Below are 18,491 nucleotides of genomic sequence, written 5' to 3'. Positions count from 1 at the left end.
GTAAAGAAGCAGTGCATGTAGGGTCCAGTTTTTCATTTTCCAATTCATCATACCTAACCTTAGATATATTTATGGTTCTTACTTGGTTTATATCCTTAATTTCCAGTTACCATATTTAGATTTGAATAACTGTATTTTTGGAGCTTTGGCTATAGTGCCTTCTAAGCTATTCCAAGTATTTATGCATCTATAAGGAAAATGTATTACTTCACATCCTTTAGCCATGTAGTTTTTCTTAAATTGTTTGCATGACCTCTGAAAGTTCTCCTATATGAAGGTAACTGGAAGCTTGTATAAGGGCACACAGACTCTTCACATAATTTGCAGCTCTTGCAAGGGTGGTACAGGCTAAGACAAAAAAAAAAAAAAAAAAAAAAAAAAAAAAAATATATATATATATATATATATATATATATATATATATATATATATATATATATATATATGTATATATGTAATTACCTTGTGGTCTCCGGTAAGACAGTCCACCTCAACCTCAGACACTGCAGCACCATAGCAGAAATAACTGAAGGGGGTGCCTTCATTCTTCTCGAAATTATATGGGTAGATGTTGGGAGTCCTGCAGGAAGAAGAAGGGGATTTATGAGGAGATAATGGGCAGAATTGTCACCCCAGAATGCCCACATGAAGAGTCGTCACCCCATGAGATCCCATCTGAAGAATTTGTCACCCCAGTACACTGAATATCAACAGTGAAACAAAGATTAGGTTAGGTTGAATGAGGGTTATGCTTATTCTCATCAACTTGTACAACCAAAGATGGCCCACATGAAGAAATGTCACCCTAGGATAGCCTATATGAAGAATTGTCACCCTGTCAAACTCTAGGGTGATGATTCTTCATGTGATCTGCAACTTGTTTTAATGCTAATTACGACTAACATTGCATCTACTCATGTGAGATCATACTTGCGGTACAAATATCTTTTCATGCATTGCCATTATGGATTTATTATTATTATCGTTATTATTATTTTATTTATTAATTTTTCTTTTTACTAATCAGATTTTTTTTTAATTGTATTATTAGAAAAAGAGTGATAGGAAGAAAAGGGGGTCGTATGTGCAATTGAAGTAAAGGGAAAAAGGAGACTAAGAACATACCTACATACAAGATACTACAAGATCAAACTGACTTGTAAAACATGGCTAGATAAATCTAAAATTAACTAGAGTATGCTGCGTTCAGATTGAATTGTTAAAGCCATTCTCAAATACAATTGAGTAATTGGTATATAATTTCTGTATTTGTTAGATTGAATAACTTGTTCTCCTTTCCTTTTGTTGATGTTTATTTATGTATTTAGGGGGGAGCCTACGCCATTGGGCGTGTAGCTGTGATCAAAGGAATCACCTTCATCCTATACACATGGATTGTTAGGTCAGGTAATAGTCACTTCTGGGAAGTGCAGGGGAGTTTGGGATTTGAACCCACAACCAAACAAGCATGAAACCATGGAAAGAATTAGTGATGAAAGACTAGTAAAAGAGGTGTGGAAGGCAGAGATGGAAGGAGTGAACATGAGGGGTCAACCTAGGATGGATGGCGTAAAAGGGGCTTTGGGAAAGAGGGGAATGTCTGTTGAGGAAGGGACAGGAGAGGACAAAAGACGGGTGGATGAAGAATGGTTGTATATGGATGATGTGGTGCATGAGGTGGAATGGGTGGGGATGGGGGGTGAGGAAGTATGTATGAAAAATAATTTGATGCAGCATACTTCTAATTATACCACCAGCATAAACAAAAAAAATACTCCTTCATCTGAGATAATTGTTTGACTAGTATAAATTCTGTCCAGGTTAGATTGGTAGGGCAGACATGTTATATTAGCTCTACGTTATCTTTTTCAATGCAGTGATCAATCACTCAATCCGTTGCCCCAGGTCTCTCTTGAAGAAGACCTACAGCTCCCAGATAACTGACTAAAGTCACCAGGCAGGCCCATAGGTCATTCAAGGACGACATAGTGTACTTTGTTGTTGTCGAGGGATTGTTTGTGTGAGACATTGTATGATGAAGTAACATACTGTAGTGTACAATTGCTTTCAGATGTTAAGCAAATAACAAGTCTTGATTGACTAAGGCCACATTTTTGTCCCAAGTCTACTTTTCACTTGAGTAAAATTGTCTGGGAAAAGAAGAAGAAAAATAATATATTTATATGTATATATATGTATGTATATATATATGTATATATATGTATATTTATATGTATATATATGTATGTATATATATATGTATGTATATATATATGTATATATATATGTATATGTGTATATGTATATGTATATGTATATGTATATATATGTGTATATGTATATATATGTGTATATGTATATATATATGTATATGTATATATATGTATATGTATATATATATATATATGCATATATATATATTTATATATGTATACATGTATATGTATATATATACATATATATATGTATATATATATATATGTATATATATATGTATATATATATATATATATATATACATATATATATATATATATATGTATACATATATATATATATGTATATATATATATATATATATATATATATATATATATATACTATAATATCAGTATAGATGAATAAACAAATAAATAGATAAATAAAAGTAATGCATCGAAGTGTCCTTATAAGGTAGCACATGAGCTGACCTCTAAAATTTTTATTCTGAACAGACTTATTAGATGCCAAGATTTACTCTTCTCCACTTACTTGTAGAATCCAGTTGCAGACAAGGAGACTCGTGCAAAATAGGCTGCTTGCACCCAGTCTCTCCACTTTCCCTTTGGATTAGCTGCTTGGAAGGGCTCCAGCCTCTGCTTTATCTTCTTGCATGCATTCTGTGGTGGCACAAGTAATCAATCAGTATGTTGCTCCAGAGCTCTTGCGGGAAACTCGCAGTCCTCGTGTAACAAGTAACAACCACCAAATTTCCCAGTAAACAGGATTGCAAAGCCGCTGGAGCAAGCGAAAGCACTGCTCCAGTAACTCTGCAAATGGTTGGCTCTTTCTTTATTTGTTTGATGATTATATTTATTCTATGATAATTAAGGAGTGCAAACACAAAATATTTAATCATCATGTGACATGCAGTGGGGCCACTGTATATAGAAACGTGATAGGGATGGTAGGCTTTTATCAAGTCCTTCAGAGCTGCAGCATCAATAAAATTTGCACCACAACCCTGTCCATAACTCATTCAAGGAAGAAAGATTGTTGTCCGAGTTTAACATGGTCTTGGATTACATGTTAGACTCTTGATCAAAACCTATTACTCTTGGGGTGAGAGCTCAGAGCTGGCCTGATCTATGGGTAATGCTGGTTATAGCTATGATGGAACAGGTAACACAAGGTCAAATACAAAGATCACTGGTGGGAGGTCAGGAATTAGGAACTGTGGGTGAGGTCACCATAATTTTAGTCAAAAGAAGTTTGTTACCCAGTGAAGATAGCACACTTGATTTGATGGCGTATGTTCTGTGACACAGATCATTCATTGTCCAATGCACAGAAAATGGTAAATTGGTTTGGAAAGGCCAGAAGTACTCGGAAATTCATAATTTGGAGTTAGGTCAAAGTAAATTTTGTTAAAGGAAGTGTGAAATCCAATAGGATTGGGTCACTTGATCTGACATGTGTTCTGAGGAAAAAAACAAAAACAAAGCTTCATTGGAATTACAAACCTTGATATAATGATTTTTGGCTTTAGCAAACAGTGTAGGTCCACCAAATGATGCCCCATATACAGTAGACCCTCTGTTCTTGATCACAACTGATTCTAGAAAACTGCGAGAACTGATTTGGTCAAGGACTGTAACAAGTTTACCAATCTACTGGATACAACTTTATCAAGGTGATGTTTTTCAAAAAACTTTGAATTTTGTCCCATTTTCCTCTGTATGGGTTAGTCAAGGACTGATATTTTGGTTGACAAGCAAACATTTCCCTATTTTTTTGGTCTAGAACTGATTTCTTTGACTTGTGAGATGTTCAAGAATTGATGTTCTGTATGTGCCATTGTGATGGTGGCCTTATGTGCTTAGTCCCACTTGAATTTTACATACAAACACATACCAAAGGCTTTTTTCCCCCTTATAAGGGAGGTAGCCAAAAAACAAAGGCATAAAAACCACGCCCACCCATTCCATCCCTCAGAAAAAATGAATAAATAAATAAATAAATAAATAAATAAATGAGTGAATATTCCAAAGTAGATGTAGGAGGATTTACTCACCAGGACAGCCATGCCGTTGAGATCGGAAGATGCCGATGCAGCTGTAGGTGAGGTGTTAGGGACCTTGTCAGTAGACGTCTCGTTAATGTAGATAGCTTCTATTGGGAGCTCGAGAACACGTGCTGCAACCTGTCACATAGATTATATAGTCATAGAAATTCATTACCTTTGAGCAGCATTGTGTAAACTAATATTGCATTAATTCAGATGTGAAAGTCATGACCTTGACTGAAAACCCACAGCTTCAAAGCAACTGGTAACAATCCCACTGGCCCTCCCACAAATCCATCTGGGAAGAAATATTTGACTGTTGTCTTAGTGTGGAACTATTTCTGCATCACTGGCTTATAGTATTAGGAAGAGAGGAACAGTTGTCAGTAGAAACTTCTTTAAATCTTGCCTTTTCCATTCTTAGGATTTAACCTAATTTTTTGTCTGTGTATGTTTTCCAATGGTTAGGTTAGGATGTGCTAAGATAAAAGGGAGGGTGGAGGGGGGTGGAGTGTATTTAGGGATGGAATGGGTGGGAATGGTTTTATGTCTTTTTCTTTTTGGCTAAGTCCCTTGTAAGGGGGAAAAAGCCTTGGTATATGTATGTATGTTTTCCAATGTAATTCATTGCGCTGTGTGAAAGAGGGACGGTGTTTGGGGAGATACAGCGATAGGGCACAAAGACATCAACAGGACAGCAGACCACAAACCTGTTGCATCTTGATATGAAGTCCCTGACCCATCTCTGTACCGCCATGGGTGAGGAGGACGGAGCCATCACGGTAGACAAGGACCAGTGCCCCTGCCTGGTTGAGGTGAAGCACCGTAAACGAGATCCCAAACTTTGTCGGGACTACAGCCAACCCTCGCTTCCGGTAGGTGTTGGACCTGCCGGAATGAAGGGGTTGTTTTATTGCCGGTGAATGAGGAGATGTTGGGGGTGAGGTGGTGGTTAAGTCAATTATATAATGTAATGACTACATAGACTACTTATATAAAGCATTTACTATATATATTGAGATTAAGTACTACATATACAATAAAGGAGTATTACATATACAATAAAGGGGTATTACATATACATTAAAGGAGAATTGCATATACAATAAACATATGCAATAAGGAGAGGAATGGCATATTCTAACTATAAGTATAAATAAAGAGAAGAATTACTAGAGGTGAGTCTGTGCCAGGAAGCACTGAGTAACCATGGCTTAAGCTGTCACCTTTGCACTTCACACTAGGATTGTCAGGAACCACAGAGGAATGAAGGATTCAAACCCACAACTAAGTGATCGCAAAATCAGCACATTTCCAATTATGCCACCAGTGCACACAGTGTTGGGGGGGATAGTTGGTTAAAGACATTGAAAGCGGATGATAAACAATAGATTTGAGCTATCATACCATAGATTTCACCAAGAAATTGACAGAAACAAATTTACTGACCACACAGTGATAGGAATAATCTGCTTGTTGAGATGATTATATGTAATGAAGTTTGAAGTTTTAACTCTTTTTAACTGTGGAAAATGTTTCCCTCAACTGAAGAAAACTTCCAGGAAGCAGCTAGAATAATGATGTAAATCCTAAACTTAAGGAAAAAGATTGATCAGCTTATAGTAGTAGTTGAGGAGCAAGTACTGGATGTTAGCCTTTCTAATATGATGATGATGATGTGGTTTAACATCACAAACTCCCCCTATTGGAAGACTAGGACAGTGCCCCTCACAGAGGACTTTGTAGCACGGAATTTAATGAACGCCCTTGGTTCAACTCGCTGGTGGCAGGTTTCAATGAAGTTGAACTAAGGGCATGGTTCATTAAATTCCATGCTGCAAAGACCTCTGTGAGGGACACTGACCTAGCCTTCCAATAGGGGGGAGTTTGTGACATTAAACCACATCATCATTTTATTAGAAAGGCTAACAACCAGTACTTGCTCCTCACCTACTACTATAAGGTGATCAATCTTTTTCCTTAAGTTTAGGATTTACATCATTATTCTAGCTGCTCATTGGAAGTTTTATTCAATTGAGGGAAACATTTTTCTAATATGAAAAGCTAAAAAAAAAAAAAACTTTTTGAAATTGATAGGGGAAGACCTCAAGATTGGTCTGGAGACTAGTGTCATTCCTAAAGGGTTCACCTCCAGATGGAAATGAGGGTGTTGATGGGCTTTATAAATGGGTAGCACAGTAACAATTCTCTCCGATGTACAATTTGCAGGACAATTACATGCAGGTATTCATCATTGATCCTACACATTTTTTACTCAGAACTTTTGAAAAAGCTCTACAAAAGTTTTTGGAATAAAGTGGCGAGGTCACATATGCAATGAGATAGGTAACCAGAGTCCCAAATATAGACAAATGGTTAATGAAGAACAGATGGAGATGGACAGGACATGCACTTAGGATGAGGACAAGAAGAATAGTGAAACAGGTTATCACTTGGAACCCATTTGGAATGAGAAGAAGGAAAGGACTGAGACCTATGTAGAATAGGACTGCAAAGGAAGGGTAATATGAGCTGGGAAATCATCAGGGACCTATCACAAGACAGGTATTGTTGGCGAGTTTATATAGGGGCCCTTTGTTTTAGAGGGTATTGGAGGTGGTAACAGGTAACATGGTACAGTAAGTCCTCATTATACGGTACATATGCGTTCCTGAAAATCTTACCACAAATTAAAATTACCGAACATGGGAAGAGACTGATTGTTGTGGTGGTGCAACAGTACAGTGTAAACAAAATACAAGCGGATACCATATCTGTGAATGTTTCTTACCGTAAATAGAATCGAGGGTAATAATTACCAAATACCGTAACTGTGAATTTAACGGATTAAGAATTACCGTATAAGGAGGACTCACTGTATCATGCAGTCCATGATCTCTTTGACCACAGGCCTTTGATGGACTTGATTTCAATAGAAAGGGAAGAAGCCATTACTTACTTATTGAATTGGTCAACACTCTGTCTTCGAGTGTGATAATTGGATTGGCTGAGGACCTGGTCCCAGCAGCGACGCCCTGTGAAGGATGTCAGTTCCTGGTTAAAGTGAGTCAAGTCTCCAGTCTTGTACATGTTCCTTTCACGCACCTGGGTACATAAAGCAATGGGAATTATGGTAAAGACAAGGATAAACCAGTGGAAACCAGATCTTTACATGATACATAGATAAAGATTAAACAGTAGTTGCTATTATTATTTTACTTTTAATTGGTTTATTTTAAATGATTTTATTTATATTTTATCTATATATGTTTGTACAGCAAAGAATGGGGAAAGACTGAGAGAAGGATGAAGTACCATGGTTTGTAGCCTGGGATGCATATTGGAGATACTTTTTTTTTTATCTATTATTTATATCTTTATTTGATTTGTGTATTTATTAATAATCTTATTCATTATTTCATTATTATTTTCATGGCCTCTGGTCCAGTTACTTGACAGAATTTGTCAATCAGAGGTTCTTTTTATTCAACCGAAGTGTAGACTCTGATGCTGTCAAGTTGAATAGATCAGGTCCAAGCTAGAGCAAAATCTATTGAGGTTAGGGTAGGTTAGGTGAAAGATGAAAGAATGTACAAATATTGTCTGCTCACCTACCATATCAGTTATTTCCTGGTTCTTTTGATTCCTGTTTCTTCACTAGTTTCTCCTTCATTTTTCAATACCCCAATGCACTTACTCACTTCTCTCATTCTACAACCTACTTTTATCTAAAACCACTAGCTCTCCTATTTTTATTTCTAACAAATTTGAACTTGCACGTTCTCACTGTTTGCTCCACATATGCATTATCATGGCCTTAGCCAATGCCCCATTTGCTCTCCTATCTACACAGTGACCTTTGATCTCATGCAGGGGGGTTCCAAGTGCACACCCCCTACCTGCACCACATTCACCACAAATACCTAGGAATCTGAATACAGTACTACCTCTCATCAACGGACTAAAAGGGGGGTAATGGTGTCTGTTGATGTGAATAATCCGTTGATTTGGAGTGGTTTTTGGGTGGCGTAGAGATTGCACGCACTAAACAACAGCACCAAAAACACCAAAAACATAGCGTAAACAACGCAAACACAGCTAATTATCGTCCATTAATGAGAGGTCCACTGTAACTAGGAATCTGAATACACAACAATAATCAGAAGTTGTCTCGGGGACTTTGAGACTGCTGCTAGCAGCAAAATGGAATCATTACCCACCTGCAGAGGACTGAGGTCCAGAGTTGCAGCAATGCGGGCCATCATGTCTTCACAGGCCAGCAGACCCTGAGGACCTCCAAAACCACGGAAGGCTGTGTTGGAAGACAAGTTTGTCCGGCAAGGGAAGATTGTCAGGTCCACATTGGGCCACCTGCAGTGAAATAGTTGTTAGAATTAATGATGTTCATGCAGATCTTGACTACATTCATATATATACATATATATATATATATATATATATATATATATATATATATATATATATATATATATATATATATTTGGTAATAAACTCTTCTGCTGGGATTCGAACCCTTACCTGAGCGGGTTGCTTTTTATAAGACGAAGACCATACCATCACGGTTTTTGTCTTATAAAAAGCAAGCCACTCAGGCAAGGGTTCAAATCCAAGTAAGAGGGTTCATTTCCAAATGTCATAATAAGACAAATATATATGTATATATATATATATATATATATAAATATATATATATATATATATATATATATATATATATATATATATATATATATATATATATATATATATATATATATATATATATATACATATATTATAATAACTGTTGCTTTGTTGCTTCATATTTCATTGAAGACCTGCTCCACAGCAGTTGGTAGGGATCCTTGAACACCTCCCACAGATCTCTCCAGGAAGAAATTTAAGACTGTTGTTTGTATTGCATCAATGTATTTACCTAGTTGTATTTTACAGGAAGGGGAGTTATGCTCGTGGTGTCCCGTCTTCATATCTCATTTTATCTAAACTGTTTTTAAATTCATGAATTGTTTTTGCACACACCACTTTTTTGTCCAACTTGTTCCAGATGTCTATTACTCTGTGGGGAAAGCTGTTCTTTCTCAGGTCCCCTCTATAACTGTCTTTCTTGATTTTCTTTCCGTGTCCTCTTGTATGTCTACTATCCCATTCTATTAGATCCTCTGTATCAATAGTTTCTTGGGATTGCTTCTGTGTCACCAATTGACACATGGAAGTGAACATACTGACAGCATCTCTCTGACATCCATTGTGCAGGACTGCCACTTGCCAGTACCCAATGTAGGTCCCAATAGGAAGAACTGAGAAGGGAAATGGGAACCCAAACGTTAGGCCAAATACCTGTAGCAGTTATCGCAAGAGAAGAGGGTCCGATGTGCAACACCGAGGGAGAGGTCGAGCGAGGAGCCGCAGTTGGAGTAGAATTCCATTTTGACGGCAGTAATAAGGCCTTCATCCGTGGTACCTACTTTCCACTTGACAAAGTATGGGTGTCGTGTCCCGGTCATAAGCATGTCCTCGTCCCGGTCCAACATGTTCCTCACGGGCCGACCTACTCTGAAGACAGAGATAGTTATATTAACTCTTAATGTGATACAGACATGAGCATGGATGGAAATAGATATTATTGAAGATGGAAGAAAGGCACACAAGTTTAAGCTGAAAAATTTCCTCTGTATCTGTCTACCTGAGGAGTGGAGATGAGGGGGAGGAAAGGGTGGTGGATGGGTGTGGAATGGGTGGGAGTGGGTACAGTACTTGCATACTGACTTGGCTACCTCCCTTGTGAGGGGGTAGAAACCTATGGTATATAGATCTACCTGTTCATCAAGCTAAAACTGTAAGTGAATTCAAAACTAGACGTGATAGTTGGAAAATAAGATGAAGGATCCTGAGTTTAGTTCCCTCCCCATGTATTAGAATTATGTAAATACATACACAGCCTTGCAGATAAGTCATATGATAAGAGGCTAGAAACACTAGACCTGCCATTGTTAGAACACTGAAGAGAAAGAAGGGGCTTGATTTCAGCATTCATATCTTTGAAAGGAGTGGGTAAAATTGACCAGAAGTTCGAACAATTGCCAATTCATTAATTGTCTTGCAATGAAAGAGAGTTTCTAAAGTTAATTTCAAACGATACAACAGCATTTAGGCATTGAAAAGGTAATGTGACTTGTGACTGATTGCACATCTTATAATCTCAATTTTCTTTTTTAAATACCAACCAAATATCTTTGAGACAAAGCTTACATCTTGGCTGCCACCGTGATAGGTAGCGACTGAGCAATGGTTCTTGTCTCCTTGCCTCCGAACCCGCCACCAAGCCTCTTAACACGAACCACAACACGGTTGGCAGGGACCCCCAAAGCTTTTGCAGTCACGTCCTGCACCATAGAAGGGTTCTGTGTTGAACCGAAGACCTCCATCTCGTTGTTCTCCTTGGGCACAGCAAGGGTGACGTTGGTCTCGAGGTAGAAGTGCTCTTGGCCACCCATGTGGAGTTCACCCTCAATTACATGTGCTGCTTCCTTCAGGCCTGCCTCCATATTGCCCTTCTTTAGGTTGGTAGGCTCCCACCAAGACTTCTCCCTGATGGCATCCTGTAGAAGGGAACAGAGGAAGAAGGACGTGAGTGTATTCTTAACTGTGAGTACTGGATGAGTTTGCCTTGATCAGAAGTCAACAAATTTTCTTCACAATGGGGAAGATAACTGAGATACTGATGAGTGTGGGCCACATAACAATTTTATTTATTTATTTACAAATTTAATATTCTACCAAAAACAGAAAAAAAGAAGAAAATGACATGTACAGTGTGGTGGTAGGCTGGATGAACCGATCTCACAGGCCTACAGGCCAGTTTAGCGACTCCAGCTTTAGATGAATGAATGGCCAAACAACAACCAGAATAAATCCTATAGGGTACAAAGAGCAACAGAAGACTTAAAATCAAGTGATATTTTAGTTGAGCTTTAAACCCTTTAAGTTTAGGTTTCTCTCACCCCGTGAAAATTCCCTTGCCCTGGTCATATGGAACGTGTGTCATTTTGACAAAAGGATATAAGCTCCACCGCAAGGACTCGAACCTTTGCCTTAGCGACTGCTTATTATGAAGCAAAGCTCAAGGCTATCATCTTTGCTTCATAATAAGCAGTTGCTAAGGCAAAGGTTCGAGTCCTTACGGTGGAGCCTATTTCTATATGGAACATACAACAGAGAAAGGGTTACTTTTAACTTTTGCCAGACAATTTTGCCCAGTTTAGGGAAACCTCTATAGCTGACAAGTTAAAACTAATCTTTACTAACTTTCACTTTGAATCTCCCACAATGGTTCCATCCACCCAATGAGAAATATGCGCAGAAGCCGAATCAACCAATCAGACAGCATGTTCCACACCTTCACCTGTGACGTTTTGTGCCCCGACAGGAAATGGGCGGAGCTTAGGTGCCTGCTTGCTGTGAACTGAAAATTCACGTGTACATTCAGTCCCTTCTTACCTGAATAGTGACGATACAGGGTTTTATATCTTCATAGGTAATTTGGACGAGTTTTGCGGCCCGCTGAGCTGTTTGTTGGTCCTTCGCCAGGACGACGCCCACCACTTGGCCAACGAAGATGACCTTTTCAGACGCGAAGATTTCCTCGTCGTCCTTGGAGATCGCACTCGTTGTGTTGCATTCCTCTGGTGGTGGAGAGAGGAAGATTAAACCCTCGATGGAACGGACATTGATGAATCGAATCTTGATCAAACCTCGACAAACCGAAACTCGATAAACCGAATTTGGGTAAACCGGACCTCGATAAACCGAACCTCGATAAATCGAATTTCGATAAGTCGAACCTCGGTAAACCGAATTTCGATCAACCGAACCTCGGTAAATCAAATTTCGATTAACCGAACTTCGATAAACCGAACCTCGATGAATCGAATTTCGATAAAACGAACCTCGGTAAATCGAATTTCGATAAACCGAATCTCGATAAGACAAACCTCGACAAACCGAACTTGGGTAAACCGAACGTCGACAAACCGAACTTGGGTAAACCGAACCTCGATAAACCGAATCTTGATAAGGCTAACCTTGATAGACCGAACCTCGATAAAACGAACCTCAACAAACCTAACTTCGTTAATCAAACCTCGTAAAAACGATCGCTTTGTTCCATCCAAACATGTGATATACCGTAAACAAAATAATAATAATAATAATTAGTTTATTTGGCATGAAGAGCAGATGATGAAACGAACACATAATTCGAAGTAACAATTACAATTGACGAGGATGATACAAAAACGCTGATCAGAGAATCCACCAAACGAGCGTCTGATCTGATAAGGCAAATACATTTCAATGGTGAAGAAAGTACATTTAATGTACTTTCTTCACCATTGAAATGCAATAAGGTGTAATGTAACATTACACCTTATTCTTCTCTCATAAAAATACGGACACAAACTTGTTTTTGGACACTATGACCGAAATGAGCCCATTGTTGTGAGTTTATAATAACGATAGAAAAATAAAAGGGAACATATTTCCCTTTGGTTGATTTCCGTCTGTCACCACTGTACATTTTTTGTGTGTGTTTTAAAGGAATCTGGTATTTTGAATAAAATTTCAAAATCTAGAAAATTAGATACTAGAATTTTTTTCTATTGGCTTAGTAAATTGTGGAAGGATTGTTTGATTATGAGTTATAGCGATTTCCGGATTTTGGAGTCTTAATAGAATTATATTTGGATAAAGAAAATATTGGATACAGAAGTGTTGTTAGTGTTAACTTATAGTGAACACTAAGTGTTCCTGGAATGAATAAAATCGTCTGGCGGCAGGTAGAATATAAGAACATAATTGAGGAGACTACAAGAGACCATAAAGCCTACAGTGGGTAGGCCTTACCACTTTTCATAAAGTTATCTAATCTAAAACAACCAATTATTTCATTGCTTACTGCATTGTTACTAAGTCTATTTCATTCGTTAGTCACAGAATAATATATACGAGAACTATGATAGTCAATGTCGACAATGTAAGAAAATTTATCCTTACTAGGGATATCCCGAGCGGAGATGAAACGCTCTACCCCAGCCTCCTTCATGGCACGGGACTCGTCGATGGCCAGGATTCGCGCATGCGCGCGCGTGGAGAGGACAAACGCACCGTACAGCTCGTTGTGAAGACGAGGGATGTCGTCAACGTAAGTAGCTTCGCCTGTCGCTTGTTGCATGGCCGTCGTGTGAGCCATCGGTCGTCCTATAGGGTCAATTGCTGGCTGGTGCTCCGAAACCTGTAAATAAGTAGTTGTGGTTCAATGTCAAGGGTTCGCTATGTGAAGTCTTGGAGTGGCTGTGGACATGAATGACATCTTTGTTCTATACATGTTCAGAGTTAATCTTTTTTTTTTTTTATTTTTTTTTTTTTTTAATTTTGTCATAACTCATTTTGTAGTACTCACAAGTTTCAAAAAGTATTTATGAGAGCGATCCTCAAAATATGTTGTCGTTTTTTCCTTACCTTTTGAATGAATTGGGTGCTCATAAATGGTTCTTCTTTGTGTACTTGTGTCGCAGCTTCTTCACTGGCAGTGAGTGGAGGAACGACGTTGGGTAGTTTTTGGTTTAGTCTCCCCTTAACACTCAGGAAGAATTTTAAGAAGAAACTGTAAATAGAAGGAGGGGTGACTTAATTATTTATATACCGCCTAAACTTTATCATATAATTGTGGAGACTTTAGGAATTAAGCCATAATAAAAAAGAACAGGATTTCTACTTAATACAGACAATACGAGGTAATCATTGTCAACGATAAATGTATTTACAGCACCTCTCTGGACTCTAGTACTAAACATGTTTCTAGGAGCTCCCCCTCTTAGAAATCTAGAGTGTTTGAAACTTTGCCGGTTACCATGTATAATTTCGTTAAGAAATTTAAGTTCGAGTATATCAGTATAGCTGATGAAAGTCGAAATGTAACTTATGTAGGTAATGTAGATATATGCCTCTAGGGCCAATTTGAAATGTGATCCCTATACTATTGACCTTATATGTATGATATCTTTAATTTTGCCTTACCTCCCCATACAAAAAAAAAAAAAAAAAAATTGCCCCCCCCCTCCACTTACCAAAAATCCCCCACGGACACCCCCGTTCCCCCCCGTGCGAAGAACCCACCTCAACGTCAGGGCCCTCCGGTATTGGATCATTCCCCCAGGGGCAGAGGGCGCAAGTGGAAGGTCCTCAAGGAGTAGCGGCGTGGCTTTATCCATAAGATCCTCGTCCCAGGACTTCCCGAGAAGGGCCTCTTGGGTCTTGGGCGCCATGACTGTCGTGGGGGCCATCCCCCCGAAGGCCAGGGCGAGGTCGCGGACCACGTGGGTCCCCGAATGGAAGGCAACCCGCAAACCTGCGTTCACGATAGCGATGTCGTCGTCTCGGCGACGGGCCTGCTTGTACCCGAAGAGGTACTCGTCCTGAAGAAGGAGGAGGAAGAGGAGGAGGTTTTTGAGTTATGGGGAGGAAGGAGATGGTTGGGGGGGGGGAAAGGAGGGGAGGTGGGATGAAGAAGACTCTCTCTCTCTCTCTCTCTCTCTCTCTCTCTCTCTCTCTCTCTCTCTCTCTCTTTCTGACTTTGTTTCTGTCTGTATCTATCTCTATCTCTCTCTGCCTCTGCCTGCCCCCCCCTCTCTCTCTCTCTCTCTCTCTCTCTCTCTCTCTCTCTCTCTCTTTCTGACTTTGTTTCTGTCTGTATCTATATCTCTGTCTCTATCTCTCTGCCTCTGCCTGCCTCTCTCTCTCTCTCTCTCTCTCTCTCTCTCTCTCTCTCTCTCTCTCTCTCTCTCTCTCTCTCTCTCTCTCTCTCTCTCTCTCTTTCTTTCTGACTTTGTTTCTGTCTGTATCTATATCTCTGTCTCTATCTCTCTCTGCCTCTGCCTGCCTCTCTCTCTCCTTCTCTCTCTCTCTCTCTCTCTCTCTCTCTCTCTCTCTCTCTCTCTCTCTCTCTCTCTCTCTCTCTCTCTCTCTCTCTCTCTCTCTCTCTCTCTCTCTCTCTCTCTCTCTCTCTCTCTCTCTCATACGCGGGATGAAGAAAATCCACGGACCATTGAATATTACTTCCCTGTTTGATCTGAAAGCAAGAACTCCTTCAAAAGTTAGGCATTTCGATAGTGTCATTTTTACCAGAGCTGGGCGCGTTCTTCGGTGCGTTCCGCTTTAGTTTGGCCGCGGTTAGCGCTCCCACATAATTAAAGCTTCTTAAGAGACAGGAGGTTCATACCGAAATAAAAGTCCGGTAGGCCACATACTATACCAAAGAAAAACATTCGTAGTAGGCCACATCCAAAAGTAGGCCACGTATACCGGGACCTATATTGCTTTAATAGTTTGGGAACGCTAACCGCGGTGGAACGCACTGAGGAACGCACCGAGGAACGCGCACAGCTCTGATGTTTATACTCACTTCATGCGTGTAGGGAATGTGGACGGAGACAAGGACCTCGTCAGGCCGAACGATGTTCCTGCGGTAGGCGGTGAAGAAGGAGCCGTCCATGGGAACAACGCGCTCGCCTTCTGCGGGAGAGAAAATGAAAAAAGTGTTACAATAAGGTAGACACACACGCACACACACACACACACACACACACACACACACACACACACACACATTGGCTAGAGTTCCTGGCTGCCACTACGGCGATCCGGGTTCGAATCCCACCCAGAGCTGGAATAATTTCAGTATCGCTACGCTGCGGGTCGTTAGTCCATCTCTCGTGAGCGGGGGGTTGGGTATGTGTTTGTGTGTGTAAAGTCACAACATTACCGATAGATCGGTCATATATGAGCTGTGAGCTCTCTTCCTGGAGGGAAATAGTGTGTGTGTGTTTGTTTGTTTGTTTTATTGTGTGTGTGTGTGTGTGTGTGTGTGTGTGTGTGTGTGTGTGTGTGTGTGTGTGTGTGTGTGTGTGTGTGTGTGTGTGTGATAAGTCAGCCCGGGGCGGGATTCGAACTCTGACCGTTGGAGCAGCGGTTGCGAATGTTACCACTGCTCTGTCGAGCAGTCTGTCATTCACCATGGTCTTGGATCACATGTTGGACTTGTGATCGACATTTTTCACCCTTCCAGAAGAGAGCTCAGAGCTCATGTATGACCGATCTATGGGTAATGCTATGACCTTAAACGCACACACACACACACACACACACACACACACACACACACACACACACACACACACACACACACACACACACACACACACACACACACACACACACCCAACTCCCCACTCACGAGAGTTGGAGTAACGACCCGCAGCGCAGCGATACTGAAATTATTTTAGCCCTGAACGAGATTCGAACCCGGACCGCCGTAGTGGCAGCCAGGAACTCTAACCACTGTGTGTGTGTGTGTGTGTGTGTGTGTGTGTGTGTGTGTGTGTGTGTGTGTGTGTGTGTGTGTGTGTGTGTGTGTTTGTGTGTGTGTGCACGTGTCTAGATTAAAATGCATATGTTTTCGTTCTACTTACAGGGACAAATAATATAACACAAACACACTACTTCTAGAGCGGACGCTATCTTGAAGTTGATAATGTTATGGCGAGCAGGAATGCACGCGCACACACACACACACACACACACACACACACACACACACACACACACACACACACACACACACACACACACACACACACACACACGCCGGCTTGCTGGTATAATGGTACCGCATTCAATCCCAGGGTTAAAAAAAAAGGCACCATAGCACTGTAAGCCGGCACTCCAGCTCTGTTGGGCAAGGAGTGTGTGTGTGCGTGTGTGTGTGTGTGTGTGTATGTAATAAGTCACAGAACTACATATAGATCGAGCCACATATGAGCTCTGAGCTCTCATCCGGGAGGGTAACAGCTGTCGATGACGAGTCCGGCACGTGGTCCGGGACTCCTACGTGTACGTACCAAGACTCCTGAGGGTGAGTTGGGCCCCGCTGGCCATCAGGAGCGGGTTCAGGTCGCTGATGGGAGATCCTGTCATGATGTTTCCTCCTATGGCCTGAAATAAGCATAAATACATACATTACATACATACATACATACATTACATACATACATTACATACATACATTACATACGCCAAAGTTATACTAATGACCCACTTTCGGAGAAGAATAGGCGAAAGTAAAAAGATCCGTATATTTCGGTCACTATCTGTGATCCTCTTCAGCAGATGTGTGTGTGTGTGTGTGTGTGTGTGTGTGTGTGTGTGTGTGTGTTTACCTAGTTGTATTTACCTAGTTGTATTATACGGGAAGGGAGCTATGCTTGTGGTGACCCGTCTTTGTATCTTTCAGCATCAATTTTTTTTCATAAAATCTTGAATAGTATTTGCACATACTGTTTCTTTATCTAAGTTGTTCCAGATATTCAGCACTCTGTGTGGGAAGCTATTCTTCTCAGATCTTTTCTATATTTATCCTTTTTGATTTTCTTTTCATGACCTCTTGTTTTTCCATTGTGTGTGTGTGTGTGTGTGTGTGTGTGTGTGTGTGTGTGTGTGTGTGTGTGTGTGTGTGTGTGTGTGTGTGTGTGTGTGTGCGCGCGCGCTGAAGAGGATCACAGATAGTGATCGAAATATACGGATCTTTTAACTTTAGCTTATTCTTCTCCGAAAGTGGGTCATTAGTATAATTTTATCAATGTGCTACGACATTACTTTGTTGTGATATACCAAGAGCTTTTCCCCCCTTACAAGGGGGGGGGGTAGCCAAAGTTAAAAGGCATAATTTCATCCCCAACATACTCCACTCCCAGTCACCACCCCTCCATCCCCCTCATCTTGGCTCCTCCTGGATGAAGGGTCACACCTGCATCTCACCTATCGTCCTGGGTAATGGTAGTACATACATATACCAAGGGCTTTTCCCCCTTACAGGGGAGGTAGCCAAAATCAAGAGGCATAATTCCACTCCCACCCACCTCATCTCCACATACTCCACTCCCCCTCACCCCCCCTCCCTCCCTCTGTTCTTGGCTCCTCCTGGATGACGGGTCATCCCTGCATCTCGCCCACTGCCCTGGGTCAGAAGCAATGCAGCAAGGCACAGTACATCCACAGCAAGGCCAGAGTCAAAAGGGTAAAGGTAAATGAGGTAAAATGTGGGGAAAAAGGTAAATAACAAAGGTTTGTCTGTGGGGAAAAGGTAAATACAAAG

The 18,491-nt window shown here is 40.5% G+C and overlaps 1 protein-coding gene across 1 annotated transcript in view; it reads right to left on the bottom strand.

Annotated features, from left to right (window-relative positions):
* The window catches only part of ry (xanthine dehydrogenase rosy), a 90,379-nt gene that overhangs the window by 15,281 nt on the left and 56,607 nt on the right, over positions 1-18,491 (bottom strand). The window contains exons 10-20 of the mRNA XM_076177647.1: positions 17,239-17,332; positions 15,744-15,853; positions 14,459-14,757; positions 13,802-13,946; positions 13,337-13,574; positions 11,783-11,967; positions 10,535-10,884; positions 9,623-9,838; positions 8,485-8,635; positions 7,224-7,369; positions 4,975-5,152 (exon numbers count right to left, since the gene is read on the bottom strand). Coding sequence (XP_076033762.1) covers positions 4,975-5,152; positions 7,224-7,369; positions 8,485-8,635; positions 9,623-9,838; positions 10,535-10,884; positions 11,783-11,967; positions 13,337-13,574; positions 13,802-13,946; positions 14,459-14,757; positions 15,744-15,853; positions 17,239-17,332 — 2,112 coding nt within the window. The remainder of the gene's footprint in view (positions 1-4,974; positions 5,153-7,223; positions 7,370-8,484; positions 8,636-9,622; positions 9,839-10,534; positions 10,885-11,782; positions 11,968-13,336; positions 13,575-13,801; positions 13,947-14,458; positions 14,758-15,743; positions 15,854-17,238; positions 17,333-18,491) is intronic.

This window comes from Oratosquilla oratoria, chromosome 40 (assembly GCF_046742065.1).
Source record: "Oratosquilla oratoria isolate Oo_2021 chromosome 40, ASM4674206v1, whole genome shotgun sequence".
In the NCBI taxonomy this organism is placed as follows: domain Eukaryota; kingdom Metazoa; phylum Arthropoda; class Malacostraca; order Stomatopoda; family Squillidae; genus Oratosquilla; species Oratosquilla oratoria.
This window is presented reverse-complemented; position numbering and strand designations above follow the sequence as displayed.